The 14,957-nt window shown below is 42.7% G+C and overlaps 1 protein-coding gene across 2 annotated transcripts in view; it reads right to left on the minus strand.

Moving 5' to 3' along the window:
* UBE4B (ubiquitination factor E4B) overlaps positions 1–14,957 on the minus strand; it is an 87,334-nt gene that overhangs the window by 55,164 nt on the left and 17,213 nt on the right. For both annotated transcript variants that reach the window (XM_016214619.2, XM_016214618.2), the window contains exons 2-3: positions 10,654–10,840; positions 3,837–3,972 (exon numbers count right to left, since the gene is read on the minus strand). In XM_016214619.2, coding sequence (XP_016070105.2) covers positions 3,837–3,972; positions 10,654–10,840 — 323 coding nt within the window. The remainder of the gene's footprint in view (positions 1–3,836; positions 3,973–10,653; positions 10,841–14,957) is intronic.

The following is a 14,957-nucleotide window of genomic DNA, read 5'->3' on the forward strand; positions in this document are numbered from 1 at the left end:
GCTATGCAGGCTTTGTGCTAGGTGTCTGAGATGTCAGAGAACAAAAAAGACAAAACAACAACAAAAAACCCACCGCATCATGGAGCTTTTCTAGCTAGAGAACAAACAATAAACATGAATATGCAAAGCCTACAGTGTAATAAATGCTATGGAAAATTTTAAGAATAAGGAACAGAGAGAAGGCAACTGAGAGCGCAGGGCTGTCCATCTGACATGGGGGGAGCCTGCTCTGGCTGGTGTGGCTCAGTTGGCTGAGCACCATCCGCTGCACCAAAAAGTGGCCGTTCAATTCCTGGTCAGGGCAACATGCCCAGGCTGCGGGCTCGACACCCGGTCAGGGCGCGTACAGGAGGCAGCGGATCCATGTTTCTTTCTCGCATTGATATTTCTCTCTCTCTCCCTCTCCCTTGTGCTCTCTCTAAAGTCAATAAAAACATAACTTTAAAAAAAGAAAGAAAGAAATGGGGTGAGCCTCACTGAGAAATGTCAGATGAGCAAAAATATGAAGGAGGTTAGCCATGTACAGATCCGGGGAAAATCATGCCAACAAAAGGGTTTTTATTCCCAATATTTACTTGTATTCTTTTTTCCTTTTTAATAATTATAGCTTTATACTTTCTTCTAAGGACCACTTTAGCTACAACACACAGATCATGATTTATAGTATTTGTTACTGTTCAGTTCCACATACTTTCAAACTTTCATGATTTTTTCTTATTTTTCTTTTGAGTCTGTTTCTAAACTTCCAAACGTCTGAGGGTTTTTAAAAAAGTTGTTTCCCCTATATTAATGATCAAACTTAATGTACTAGTGAGAAAACATGACCTGTATGGTTCTGACTCTTGAAACTTTTAGTCTACGAGCATTAGGGAAAAAATGTGTATTCTGCAACTGTAGAGTGCAAGGTTCTGTATCTTCCAATTAGATCAAGCTTGCTAGCTGTGCTGTTTAATCTGTCCATATGCTGACTCGTATTTATTCTCTCTGATCTACTGATAAATGAAAGAGACATGTCAAAACTCTCCCGCTATGACTGTGCCAGTTTCTTCTAGTTCTGTCAGTATTTTCTTTATTACACGTTGCTGGTATAGTACTAAGTACATACGCTGTGGAAACTGTTACATCCTACAGGTAAACTAAACATTTATCATTATATAGTGCTTATTTCTAGTAATACTTTGTGCCTTGAAGTCTACTTTATCAATGTGCTTACCCCAATTTTCTTTTGTTTAGCATTTGCCTGGTATTTCTTTCTTCTTTCTGTTACTTTTAACTTTTCTCTAATCTAATGCTTCAGGCATTCCTTCTGCAAACAAGGACAAAGCTGGGTTCTGTTTTATTTTCAGTCCAACCTATGCCTTTCATTGTGATTTACTGTAACTACTGACACACTTTCATTTCTTTTTACCATCTTATTTTGTGCTATTTGTCTCTTTTTTTTTAAAGTTGTGTTTCTTCCTTCCTATTTTTTGAACTGACTTATCTCCACCCTCCCACCTCCTCACCACTGTTCCATACTTTCCTCTTACTGGTTTGGAAGATACACTCTATTTCCATTCTTTCAGTGGCTACCCTTGAAATTTAATCAAGTATTCTTAACTCAAAATCTAAAAGTTGGCCAATATCTTTACCCCTTTTTCAGGTATACAAGGACCTTAGAGCTTGCTTGAATCACCCTCCTCCTGGCTTACCTGTTATTTTGGTCCAGCACTGTGTAGATCCAGTTTTTGTACCCCACCCCAATATTGTCTGCGCTGTTGTTACTGCTTTACACCAGCAGTGTTTGTTTAAATTTACCACATTCGCTATTTTCTTCACTCATCCTTCCTTCTTGCATCTCAGACATTATTTCAGAAATCATTTTCCTTCTTAACTACATCTGTCAAAAGTTGGGTGTCTTTTTGTTGAAGGCTAATCAGGTTGTTGTTTGGTTATTTTTAAAATCTATAAATGTCTTTATTTCACCCTTGCTCTTAAAAGATCGTTCCACAAGGGTACACAATTCCTAGTCCACGGTTATTTTCTTTCAGTAGTTAATGCTATTATTCCAACATCCTCTGCCTTCCATCACTGAGACGTCTGTTGTTCTTTAGTAGATAATCTCTTTTCTCTCCAACTTCTTTAAAGGTCTTTGTCTTTGGTATTCTGCAATTTTAGTAAAAGATGTCTAGAAATGAATTTTGTTTTGTTCAACCTGTTTTCGAGTTGCTGGGCTTCCTGAATCTGAAGATGCATATCATTTATCTACTCTAGACAAATTCTCAGTCATTTATATTTTTATTTTCAATTATAGTTGACATTCAATATTATTTTATATTTCAGCCATTTATTTTTTTGATAATGGCTTCCAAACCAGTAGAGGGAAAAATGTGCAGTAAGGAGAGAACTGGGGAATCTCCCCAAGTCTCTCTATACTCTCCTACGGATATTTCTATTAAATATATATTAAATCTGTGTCTTCTATATCTCCTTCATATTTTTTCATCTTTTTCTCTTTTGGTGTACTCTGGGTAATTTCTTCAGTTCCATCATTCCGTCTGTTAATTCTCTCTTTAGCTATGTCTAATCCTCTGTTTAACTCTTTTCGATTTGATTTATCTTTTCATTTCCAGAAATTGTATTTGGTTCTTTTACAAATGTGCTTGGTTGTTTTTATAGTCACTTGCCCCTTATGTTTTCAATTCCCTTTTTATTTAAATATACATATTTGTATTCTGTATCTGATAATTCCAAAACCCTAAAATATCTAGGTTAAATAATTCTGTTGATACTAATTCTGTTGATTGTTAGTCATGGTGGCTTTTTTCTACTGTGTTTTGTGATTTTTGACCATGAGTTCACGTTTCTTGAAAATTTTTCAAAGGAAATCCTCTGAAGATGTGATGTTTTATGTTTTCTTCTGCTAGATACATGGGTTCACTGTATATGATAATTCTTAGCTTGAGGTTTTTCAGACTATACCAATAGTGTTAATCTAGGTGCTAAGCCCATATGAAAGTTACCTATTAACCATGAAATCACAAAGCTGACTTGACTTTAAAAAAAATACATGCATTCAGACCAAAGGTAGTAAGAACACAATTGTTTTTACTCTATGGGGTTAATTTTTTTCCTACTTGATCTTTTCTCTGAGAGGGCAGACCTTCCTGAATTCTTGCCTAATGTGTGTGATCTCTGATCTGGTTCCTCAGTCCAACCCCACCTAGTACTGAAGCTCTATTCCACTGCTTCTCAACCTTTTTCACATCATAACACACACAGAAAATAGTACCTGTCTGGCTCAATGGCATAAACAGAGGGGGCAGCTTGAGGGCACAGGAGATGGGTCTGGGGGTGGGGGTGAGGGTCTGGCTTGCTTGAGGAATAAGGAAATCAACACCTCAGCCACTCTATCACCTAGTCATGGCACACTCGCAGCACAGGAAGGCTCTGCTCTAGGACACCCTGATCCTCATGGAGCTCTGAGGCTGTTTGGCTCACTTGTCTGTACCCTTCCATATTTTTAATTTTTACTGATCAGTAAAACTTTGAAGATATATTTAGGGACTGACAAATATGCCAACTTTGTATTTATAAAGACATTTAAACACTAAAAACATTTCTTACCACCTATATCATTATTTCACAAAACACATTTCAACACCAAAAACATAAAAAGGTATAAAGAACACTTCAGAATAATACAGAGACCTTTAAATTTAATAAACTTAGCTCTAATATGCTATGGACTGGCACGAATCTCTGGGCTGGCATTTGAGACTAATGGACTAGACACTAAAGTGAATGGATCTTTCCCTTTCCATAAAATAGTTTATTGGAAAATTGGCTTACTCTACCTTTTCTCACAAGAGACACCGTCGATATCCATGCTCTGGGAACGCGAGAGAGACTGAGATTGGGTTTCAAGGCTATTGGAGGGCGAGCTGCTGAGAGAACTGACTCCTTCACTGCTCTGGCTTCGATGGGCTACTCCTAGTCAGAGAAAGAAATGAAGATTAAGTCTCATGTGAAAGAACATTAAAGCTACTTGTAATAACAGCAGTGAACATACACAGTTGGTATTCATACCATTGGGACAGTCAGTACCTAAAGAATTTCTATCAAAAACTTACACTAAATGCAAAAATAATATTTTAATCATAGACACATTAGCAAGAAGTCATACCTTATCCATATGCGTCACATGAGATAGAGAGCTATACCTATTACCTAAAACTGATTCCTCATCACCTTCTCTTTCACCAATTTAAACTATGATCCCGCAATACAAATCAGCCTCCATCACTGGCCAGAAAAACCCTTGAAATGTACCAAAAATAACATACATTAATGAATGAACATAGAGAGATAAGATGTAGAGATGTGTGATGAAGCAAATGCACTAAAATGTTAATGGTAGAATGTAGATGGTGGGTATTTGGGTGTTCATTGTAAAATTCTTTCAACTCTGCTGTATGCTTAAAAATTTCACAATAAAATGTTGAAAACATGCAAACAGACCCATCTAAGCTATGTCCTTAAATATAGATCAATTCACTTATTGAGTAAATATCTTATCCGTGGCAGCTAAGGGAAATAAATAACCTGACATTGTCCTTGTCCTCATGGCGCTTACAGCACAGTGAATCACAGCCATGAGTACAGGGGCAGCTTTCTCATCAATGTCTTCAAAACTATGTTTTTCATAGAACTTAAAATTTACTTTAACTCTCTGAATATCCATTTACAAGTACTTTTAAAAATAAATACCTATTGTACTGAAAGATAAGTGAAACTTACATTTTAAAAAAAGTAAAACTCTAGTTACCAGTTGCAGCTGAAACTACCACCAAGTGGATAATGTTGTAACCATCCCAGCATTCGAAGAAAGTTGTCACCCATTAATGTCTCTTCACTGAAGAATATTATAAAACATTTATGCATTCCTGATAGGTGTTAACAAGTACCTATTTATTAAAACTTCTGGAGGACTCAGGAAGGAAAAGAGAAACTCAATTTTCGGTATTCCTAAGTAGACTCAAATGAAATACGGAAAACATCTAATGTAGTGAAAATTCTGAAAGAAGCTTCTGAAACTTTAAATTCATTAATTCAAGAAGTGTAACACAAAATAAGTTCTCAATAAATATTTATTGAATATAATCATAAAGCATCAATGATGTCCTTAGGAAAATATTAGTTTACCTATCACAATGAAAGGTCCAACAATTTTTTAATGAAAATGAATCAATAATAAAGTTCAACAATTTTTATGGGACAGCAATTAAGCAGCTTTAAAATGTGTACCTGATAAAACCAGTTCTAAAATTAAACTGGCCCTGGCTGGTTTGGCTCAGTCGTTAGAGCATCAGCCTGCGGGCTGAAGGGTCCCGGGTTTGATTCTAGTCATGGGCATGGACCTCAGTTGCAGGCTCCATCCCCAGCTCCAGTAGGACGCATGCAGGAGGCAACCAATCAATGTGTCTCTCTCACATTGATGTTTCTTTTTTTTCTCTCTCTCTCCCTCCCTCCTTTCCACTCTCTCTGAAAAGCAATGGAAAAAATATCCTCAGGTGAGGGTTAAATAAAATTAAACTGATAATTACAACAAGATGTTTAAAAAACGGTTTTTGTAACCTGTAGCATACTACAGGAACTCTGTGTACAATAATCCTATAGTAATACAGTGCCAGAGTGTTCCACGTAGTTTAATATACTGCATTTACAATGTTTTTAAAATAATAATAATAACTAACGCTTCTTGAGTGCTCTTTTTAAAACAATGTTTTTATTGATGTTATAGAGAGAAGAAGAGAAAGGGAGGGAGAGAAACATTGATCAGCTGCCTCCTGCATGCGCCCTACTGGGGACTAAGACCACAACCTGGGCATGTGGCCTGACCTGGAATCGAACCGGCAACCTTTTGGTGCATGAGATGACGCTCAACCAACTGAGCAACACCAGCCAGGGCTGCAATGTTTTTATAAGACATCAAGGAGATCATCTGAATCCTCTTTTTCCTGAAGCCTCCACATGATCTTCACATCCTGGGTCAAGTGGGGCAATTCTCCTGAGAATTAATTATGTTTACTAGTGTTCCTCGATCTCTACAAACCATGTGACCCCACTCCTTCTGAAACTTAAAAAACAGGTGGTATCTCTGACTTTATTTAGAATCAATATGAATTAAATATCACGAGTAAAAACGAATCAAAGCAATTGTACAAAATTCCACTTTGCTCTCAAACCACATACATGTGCTTTTTTTTTTTTGTCTTTAACCTCTCCCATCCCTAACTTGAGAAATCGCTGTCAGGAAGCCAAGCTTTAAGGAATACAGATCCACCCCCCTTCATGTCCATAAAGCCAGACATTAAAGAATTAAAACACAAACAAAACCTCTGATCCTCTTATAGAATATGAGTGAAATCTCTACATATCAAGTTAAAAAATTTTTTTTAAAAGTGAGGGTATGTATAACAAAGAATAGAGAGAGCAATGTCTGCTTAATAAAATAGGAATTACAACTTTCCAGATGGCAGCTTTCCAAACTTTTATGACTAATAAGAGCTTGTTAAAAGTAAAATGCATTCTGTGTGGGAAAGCCAGAATTTTTTTAAAAATAGGGTTTTAGTTCTATAAGATTGTCCTCCTAATACTGAAGTATTTCCTGAATGATATTCCCTTTTTTACACACACACACACACACACACACACACACACACACACACACACACACACACACACACAGAGTTATATCCCCTTGGGATTTCTCTTCTTTTCTTTTAAGTTTATCTTTATTGATTTCAGAGAGAGGAAGGGAGAGAGACAGAAACATCAATGATGAGTCACTGATTATCTGCCTCCTGCACGCCCCCTACTGGGGATCGAGCTCACAACACAGGCATGTGCCCTGACCAGGAATTGAACCATGACCTCCTGGTTCACAGGTCAACACTCAACCACTGAGCCACACCGGCCGGGCAAGATTTCTTTTCTTTAAGCTGGCAATAAGAGCTCAAGAAAAAGTATCCATGTTGGACAGAGGTTGTGCTTTTAGACAGGGCGGCCAAAGAAGGTGTTACTTAGAAAGTGACAAATCAACATCTGGAGAAATAAGCAAAAAAAGCCTCATGGATTTTAGGGCACAAGCATTCTAGACACAGATATGGCAAAAATAAAGGCTCCAAATAGGGACCATGCCTGGAATGTTCCGGAACAGCAGGGAAGTCAGCATAGCTGGAACACAGGGAGTAAGAAGAGTGGTGAGCGAGGAGGTCAGAGCAGCAGCAGGTGGGGTCACACTCAGCCCAGGCAGTGGTGAGGACTGACATTCATTCATTCATTCATTCATTCATTCATTCATTCATTCATTCATTCATTCATTCTGGGTAAGGCAGGGAGCGAATGCAGAGTTCTGAACAGAGAACTGACATGGCCTGTCTTATGAGGGGTTTGTTTTCTGTTTTGTTCTGTTTAAACTTGTTTATTTAATAAATTCACGAAAATTTGTTTATCCAACCTGCCAAGAACATGGCTAATAATATCTACCTGTTTGTGATTATGAATAATGGTGATTATGTGAGAAACATGATTAGGACTTCACAGCACAGAGGCGCACTGCCTAGAACAAACTACTGAGACCTGTCCAAGCCTTCCTGCTCGTGTGTGAGGGCAACCGAATGAGCCTGCTGTGAAACTGACACTGCTGTTGTGTGACGTGGGACTTATGCTTCAGTGGGACCCACTGGCTCACACTGAGAACACTGGTGAAGCCAGGGTGGGCGAGAGAGAGCAGTGAGGAGGCCACTCCAGCAATCCAGGCAGGATATGCCGGTGCCCTGGACCTGGGTGGCAGCAGACAGGTGAGGTGAGGTGGTGAGAATCTGGTCAGGTTCTATTTTGCTGATGGACCTAGAGCAGGCAGGGGCCAGCAAAGCTAGTCCATAGGCCACATCTGACTCACTAAATAAAGCTTTACTGGAACACAGCCACACGCCTTCATTTACATATCATCTGTGGCTGCTTTTGTGCCACAAGGCAGAGAACAGCTGGGCCTTCAAAGCAAAAATTATTTTCTATCTAGCCCTTTGGAGAAAGAGTTTCAGACCCTGAACCAGAATAGGAGGTAAACAGAGCAGATGATTTAGGCTTAAGCAACCAGAAAAAAAAAGAGTTATCATTTATTGGGACAGGGTCTGGGAGAGAATGGCGTGTGAGAAAACATCAGGAGTTCCACTGTGGACACATTAACTGCGAGATGCCTGTTAGACGATGTTTGTGTCTGAGGCTCAAGGAACAGGTCCAAGCTAGAGAGACAAACGTAGGAGTCATCACGTCAGAGACAGTAATTAAAGCTGGGAAACCAGATGAATCAGTAAGAGAACCAACACAGGAAAGGATGAGAGGTTCACTATTGAGCCTTGGCACCCTAACATTCAGAGGCCAGGGAAATAGAGAACTACCCAGAGAACCAAGAAGGAATAGAGATAGGAGGAAACCAGGAGGGCATGTTCTGGAAGACAAGAGGAGAAAGCCTTTCAAGTAAAACGGGCCAAAGCCACGTCAAGGGAGGCTGACAGCTCAGATCCGACGGTGACTTGGACCATGAGAGGCCTCACCTGAGGGAGCTGATTCAGCAGAGGATGTGAGACAGAGGGAGGCAAGTGGGCACAGGCCACTCGGTCCAGAACCTGAAGATATGTTTATCGATTTTGGACAGGGAGGATGGGACAGAGAAACACTGGTGTGAAACATTGATCGACTGCCCCTCATATGTGCCTCGACCAGGGACAAAACCCACAACCTAGGTATGTGCCCTGACTGGGAACTGAACCCGCAACCTTTTGGTGCACAGGACAACACTACAGCCAACTAAGCCACCTGGCCAGGGCAAGAGTTCCTTTTTATTTTTTCCCATGATGAGAGAAGAAGCAGCATGTATAATGGCTATTAAAAAAATCAAAGTTTCCCACTTGAGCTAGAAAGCCTGACGAAGCAAGAGAAACAGGACTGTGGGGCAACAGCCCTGAGCAGGTGGGAGGAGCTGGAGTCCAGGGCAGGCCTGCGACAAGGGCGGGCACAGTGCAAACATAACCAGAACTGGCCACACATCTAGGCAGGTAGGGGATGCAATGATGGGAGCTTCAGGAGGGTTGGCCGCAGGTTTTCTCCGTGAACGAGAAGCAGGCCAACAGCTGAGAGTGCGCGTGGAAAGCAAAGCTGCAGACTGCAGGGGGTATGGAATAATCAGCAGAATGGGAGAGGACCCCAGGAAATATGGCACGACCCCTACCACTGCTAAGGGTCCACTTGAGTTTGTGATCATGAATCGGGAAGGAGACAGCGTGGTTCCAGGTTTTCTCTAGCTCTGTTTCACTGCATAAGCAGCATGCTGAGATTGCTGCTGGTGGTCCCAAGTGGACAGCGTGCTGCGTGCGACCAGGAGCGGCAGGGGGCGTGCAGGAGCACACAGTCCTGGTCTCCTGCCGACCTGTGCTGGTGCAGTGAGCCTCCCCATCAAACCAGTCTCCCTGGACAATTTGTAGCACTCCGGGGGGGGGGGGGCACACGACGACCACACACCATGGTGAGACCAGCAGCACTGTTTCCAAGGAAAAGATAAAAGCACAACTGGAATCCCGAACCCTTCCCCTATCGGAGGACCAGCACAGCTTCTCAAAGGTGTTCAGAGGAGACATTTCAGGCAAAGGCACTGTTTATTACTAACTGATGTTTGAACTGCTCTTGCTTTTATAATTAACAGAATTATGTATGAGCATTTATATTTACATAAGGAGAGCATTTATATTTACATAAGGAGGAGGCTACAATGATATCTAGCAAGAGTTACAGCAACAGAAACTCTGTAAACACTTTTAATTGACAAGTCAGCCTAGACAAGACAGGTTATTCAGAGAGGACTAAGGGCGAGTGCACGAAACGACGGCAGAACCAAAACTGCGCGTTCATTATGAGATGAGATGACTGACGATGAAAACGTCTCTTCACACCTGCTTTCTCATAATTAGAATCCTAAGTAATTATAATTATTAGAATGGTAATCGTTGTTGTTTGATAGAAATGTTCATTTAGAGAAAGGACAGATATTTTCAAATATGAGTCATTATTGTTGTTTCCCAACAAAGATACTCCTAGATATCAACCAGGAACTCATTAATTATAAAGAAATAAACCTTTACAATAGCTAAATAATTGTCAATGAGACAGTCCTAAAACATCATACCAGGAAAACTTTTATACCGTGAAAATTCAGAGAAAGAATTCTATGCCAAAGTAATTAGAGGCCTGTTACTTTGACCGTTATTCCAATCTTGCATTTTCAGATTATTTTATCTGAAAAGCATCAACTCATCAAATCAGCAGAACCACATGTAGCCTTAATCACTGTGCTATCAAAGATAGAACCTGACCTGTTTGGAAAAAAGGATAAGTTATGGAAAGGAAAACAATTAGTCTTAACAGATCACTATCAAATGAATAGACTTTAATAAAGCACGCGGCAATGATCTTAAATTTCAAACGACTGCTTGCAGGATTTTAAAGAGTTGCTCTACAATTTATTTACCCTGCTGTGAAAATGTCACATTGTAAGCTTAATAAAAAGCTGTGAGAGAATGATAAACACGCCTCAGGTATGAAGGGAAGGCTTACCTGATGCACCAATTGGGGAGGTAGCTGGGGTCATGTTGTGGACATTGAGACCAAGGCTCTGGGAGGGGCCTGGGGCTGATGCTGCTATAGGAGGCCCGGGAGGGTTTTCTCTCTGGGGAGAGGTGAGCGGGGTGGTCGGTTGGGAGGTCTGTCCACCAGCAAGTCGAGCAAGGCGCCTCCGTCGGATCTACGGGTGGGGGAAAGGACACTATAGGTAAACAGCAGCAATACAAGTCCGCCCGAGAACATTAATGTTATCAAGAACCACACTAAAGCTGAACAACTAAGTACGACTTGAGAAAAAAGTGCCCATTTGAGACAATAACTTGGCATCCCAGTATTTCTGCAAGCTACCACCTCACTTTTTAAAAATTGTATCTTAAAAATTATTTTAAATCCTAAATCCTACCCCAAACCAAATTTTAAATTAGATGTGAAGGTAGAATAAACACATTTTCATACACATACACACACATAAGATATAAGTAAATAAAAATTGCATCTTATCTCTGTTTATCACACTTTCTTGACTAATATGAATTTACAATTAACATACTACTTTTAAACACACTAACACTTGTTGGTTATTTTCATAAAACTACATACCTTGGTGAGTAAGTAGGTGAGATCAAAAATAAATGTCCAATTTAACTCACTAAAACAATGACAGAAAGTAACAAGGTATACGAAGACACAAATTTTACTATCACTTTCAAGAGCAGAATGATTAGGTTTTTATTAATTTCAATAAAAATATAATCTACAACTTCCTTATACTAATATCCCAGAGTTATGAAGAGATTATAAATATGTCCACAAAATTCCAGTACATCAAAGAACTGTTTCCCCCACGTTTTGAGTCATTAAATTCATAACCAGTCAATAAACTCTCACTGACCACCTGCTGTCCCAGGCCTGGAGAATACCTGACAATGATAAGGCTTCTGGCTCCAAGCAGGCATCAGTGAAGCAAACCAACCAGGCTGCTCACCTCTTTCTATTACAAGTAAGATGGCAACTTAAATTATGACAAACACTAACAGGGAGGGACCTCATCTGAACTAAGAAGCTGTCATTCTACACTGTAGAAAACCTGCTCCTTTTACTATTCAGACAACCATGAACATCCTGATTCTTAACCCTGGAGTTCAGAAGCCCCTTCCTGTGTCCCTGCTACAAATACAGCTAACAATGAACTTCTATAAAACCCTGAAGTTGTTTATCTACTTAACTAGATTAAACCCCTTAAAAGAAAGGATTAGGTCATATTTATTTAAGAAACACTGATGGAGCACTGAACTATCTTCCAGCAATGTTCTAAAAACTTTACAAATATATACTTATTTAATTCTCATAATAACCATTGAGGTAGGTACTTATATCCATTTTACATACGAGCAAACTGAGGCATGGAAAGCTCTTCGGGAGCCTCAATGTTTTGTAACAGTGTAATGAATCCTGAGACCCAGACCTGTGAGAACCCCTGCACTCCACCAGGCTGCCTCTCTTGCTCACCTTTACCGCCCTGAAGACCAGCACGGCACCTGGCCTGTAGCAGGAGCTCAGTGCTCACTGACCTGCACTGAACAGAGAAGGGAAACAGTGAAAGGCATCGCTTCTCCCAGCTCCTCGGCCACCGTCCTAGCCAGGCCACCACCCTCTCACCAGGACCCCGGCAAAGCTTCCTAAAGGATCCACCTGTGCCCACTCTGGCCTGGTAGATAGACGCCCCGTATTCCTTTCTTTAAACACTTCCTAAGTTTCAGATTTCTGAAATGCAAATCAAAACCACACTGAGATGACACCTCACACCCATTAGGATGGCTACTATAAGAAAAGAAAATAATAAGTGTTAGCAAGGATGTGGAGAAACTGGAACCCGTGTGTACTGTTAGCGGGAAGTAAAACGGTGCAGCCACTGTGGGAAAGTCTAGCGGTTCCTCAAAAAATTAAAAATAGAACTAGCACATGATCCTGTGATTCCACTCCTAGGTAATACCCAAAAAACTGAAAGCAGGGACTCGAACAGACATTTGTTGCTCCGTGTGCACAGCAGCATTATACCCAATAGCCGTGAGGTGGAGGCAACCCAGGTGTCCGTCGAGGGATGGTGGATAAATAAGATGCGCCGCATCCACACAATGGAACGCTATTCAGCCTTAAAAAGGAAGACAATTCTGACACAGCTGCAACACGGGGAACTTTGAGGACGCTGTGCTAAGAGAAAGAAGCCGGTCACAAAAAGACAAATACTGCATGAGTCCACTTATACGAGGCACCTAGACTAGTTGAATTCACAGAGACAGAAAAATGGTGGTTGCCAAGGGCTAGGGAGATTTCAAAATTCTGTCTGCGAATAGGAGACAGTCCTAAGTGATGAGAAAGCGTGTTGTCACAGTTCCTGTTACAATCCATTCTCTGCACAGCAATCACAGGAATTCTTTAAAAATGCAGGTCCCTCTCCCTGCTTAAACCCTCAGGGGCTCTGCACTGCACTGGAGAAACCTGGAGTGAAAGCCACTGGCTGCCTCTCCAGGCCGTGGTGTCCACCCAGGCGGCAGCCACGCCGGCTCTCCGACATGTACTAGAACATCTCTGGCTCTATCTTGCCTCAGGCCACGTGCAATTCCTGCAGCCAAGGAGCACTGCCTCCGTTTCTCAGAATGGCTGGGTCTTTCTCTTCCTTCCCTGCTCAGCTTAAACGTCCCCGCCAGGACTCCCCCGGCCGCGGTGCCCGGCACAGCCCTCCTGGCCACTCGTCTGGTTTCATGGCCCTCCTTTCACACCCTCCGGGCGCTCCGCACGTCTGTAAGTGCCTTGCCTTCTCACGCACCGCTCCCCGCCCGCTCCCCTCGCGGGTGGGCCCCAGGAGGAAGCGTCTGCCTGGCTCACTGCCGCAGGGCCAGCTCCGCGCACACCGAACGACAGGGACTCACAGGGAGCTGAGGGAGCAGAGGGCTGGAACCGCGCGAGCGCGCTGAGCTGAACATTCAAAGGCCAGGCAGTGTCCCAGACGGGACACTGACCCCGCTTCTCACAGCCACACGACACGCACTCACGGAGCACAGGAAGCGAGAGGGTTCCGCTCCCCGGAGGCGGCTCTGGAGGCGGCCACGGAGCAGCCGGGCGAGCAAAGCCCGGAGGCGGCCACGCGCCGTCAGAGCAGCGAAAGCAGGGCGGGGCGGCAGGGCCACGGCTGCCACGCGGCGGACGGAGCAGCCCTCTGGTGAGGGGCGCCTGAGGACACCTGGAGGAACAGCGGCAGCGACCAGGCGGGGACCCGGGGATGCAGTGGACGGCGCTCGGCATGTTCGAGGTCGGGAAGGCCAGGCGGTCAGAGCAGGAGCACGGGGACAGGGCAGAGGACAGCTCGGAGGTGAGGGCCTCGAGGCCTACACAAGCCCTGGCTCTGGGACGCCACCGAAGGCTGTGGACAGAAAATGGTCTGAGCGACAGGTTGACGGTTGTGTTTCGGCCGCAGTGGAGGACAACCTTCAGGGGAGAGCGGAGCGGACCCAGGGGCCGCTGCCGGGCCTGCTGCGTGGGCCTTCGGCGGGCACCCTGAAGCCAGGGCGGTATTTTAATGCTTCCAACAGCAACACAACAGGACGCCTGGTGAAGAGAAACTAAATTTTCACAGAAAGCAGCATTTGGGAATTTGCTAGGAGTTAAGTCGCACTGCCTTAGAGGCAGATAAATTTTGGAGCCCGTGCTTGATTTCAAAGTCAAATTCAACCTTTACCACTTATTACCCAGGTTTCGAGATTAGCCGCTCACCCTCTGTTTGTTCAGCATCCTGTCCACTGGAGATAAAAACAGTGCCCTCCTCACAGAGTTGGGAGAAAACCACCACCCTTGCCCTGTTCTCTCCTTCACGGCTCCTCCTTCATGGCTCTACTACGCATGCGGTGTTTTTTGTGCATTGCTTACTCTAGTTTCTTAAGGCAAGGAGTTTTCTCAGTTTTGTTCTCTGACATACCATCACTGTCTAGAAGAGTGCAGTTCCTGGCACACAGTAGGTGCTCTTTAAGTATCTGCTGCATGAATGAAAGAGGAAACGAAAACCGCTGGAAAATGCACTGCACGTAAAGTTTACTGTCTATGGAGTAACATTATCATCTTTTTGTAAAACATGAAGTCACTGTAACTCTGGGTGCCAAGTTCAGCCTGAAATGCTAACCTCAGATGTTCTCAGTGATATAAACATGAAGTAAATGTCCTCAGTCATTGCACTACGGGCTTGAAGGAAGGACGTTTCCTAAAGAGAAAGAACTCCACTGTGCTGGTATCTCCCTCCTACCCCC

The sequence above is a fragment of the Miniopterus natalensis genome, chromosome 9 (assembly GCF_054644295.1).
Source record: "Miniopterus natalensis isolate mMinNat1 chromosome 9, mMinNat1.hap1, whole genome shotgun sequence".
Classification (NCBI taxonomy): domain Eukaryota; kingdom Metazoa; phylum Chordata; class Mammalia; order Chiroptera; family Miniopteridae; genus Miniopterus; species Miniopterus natalensis.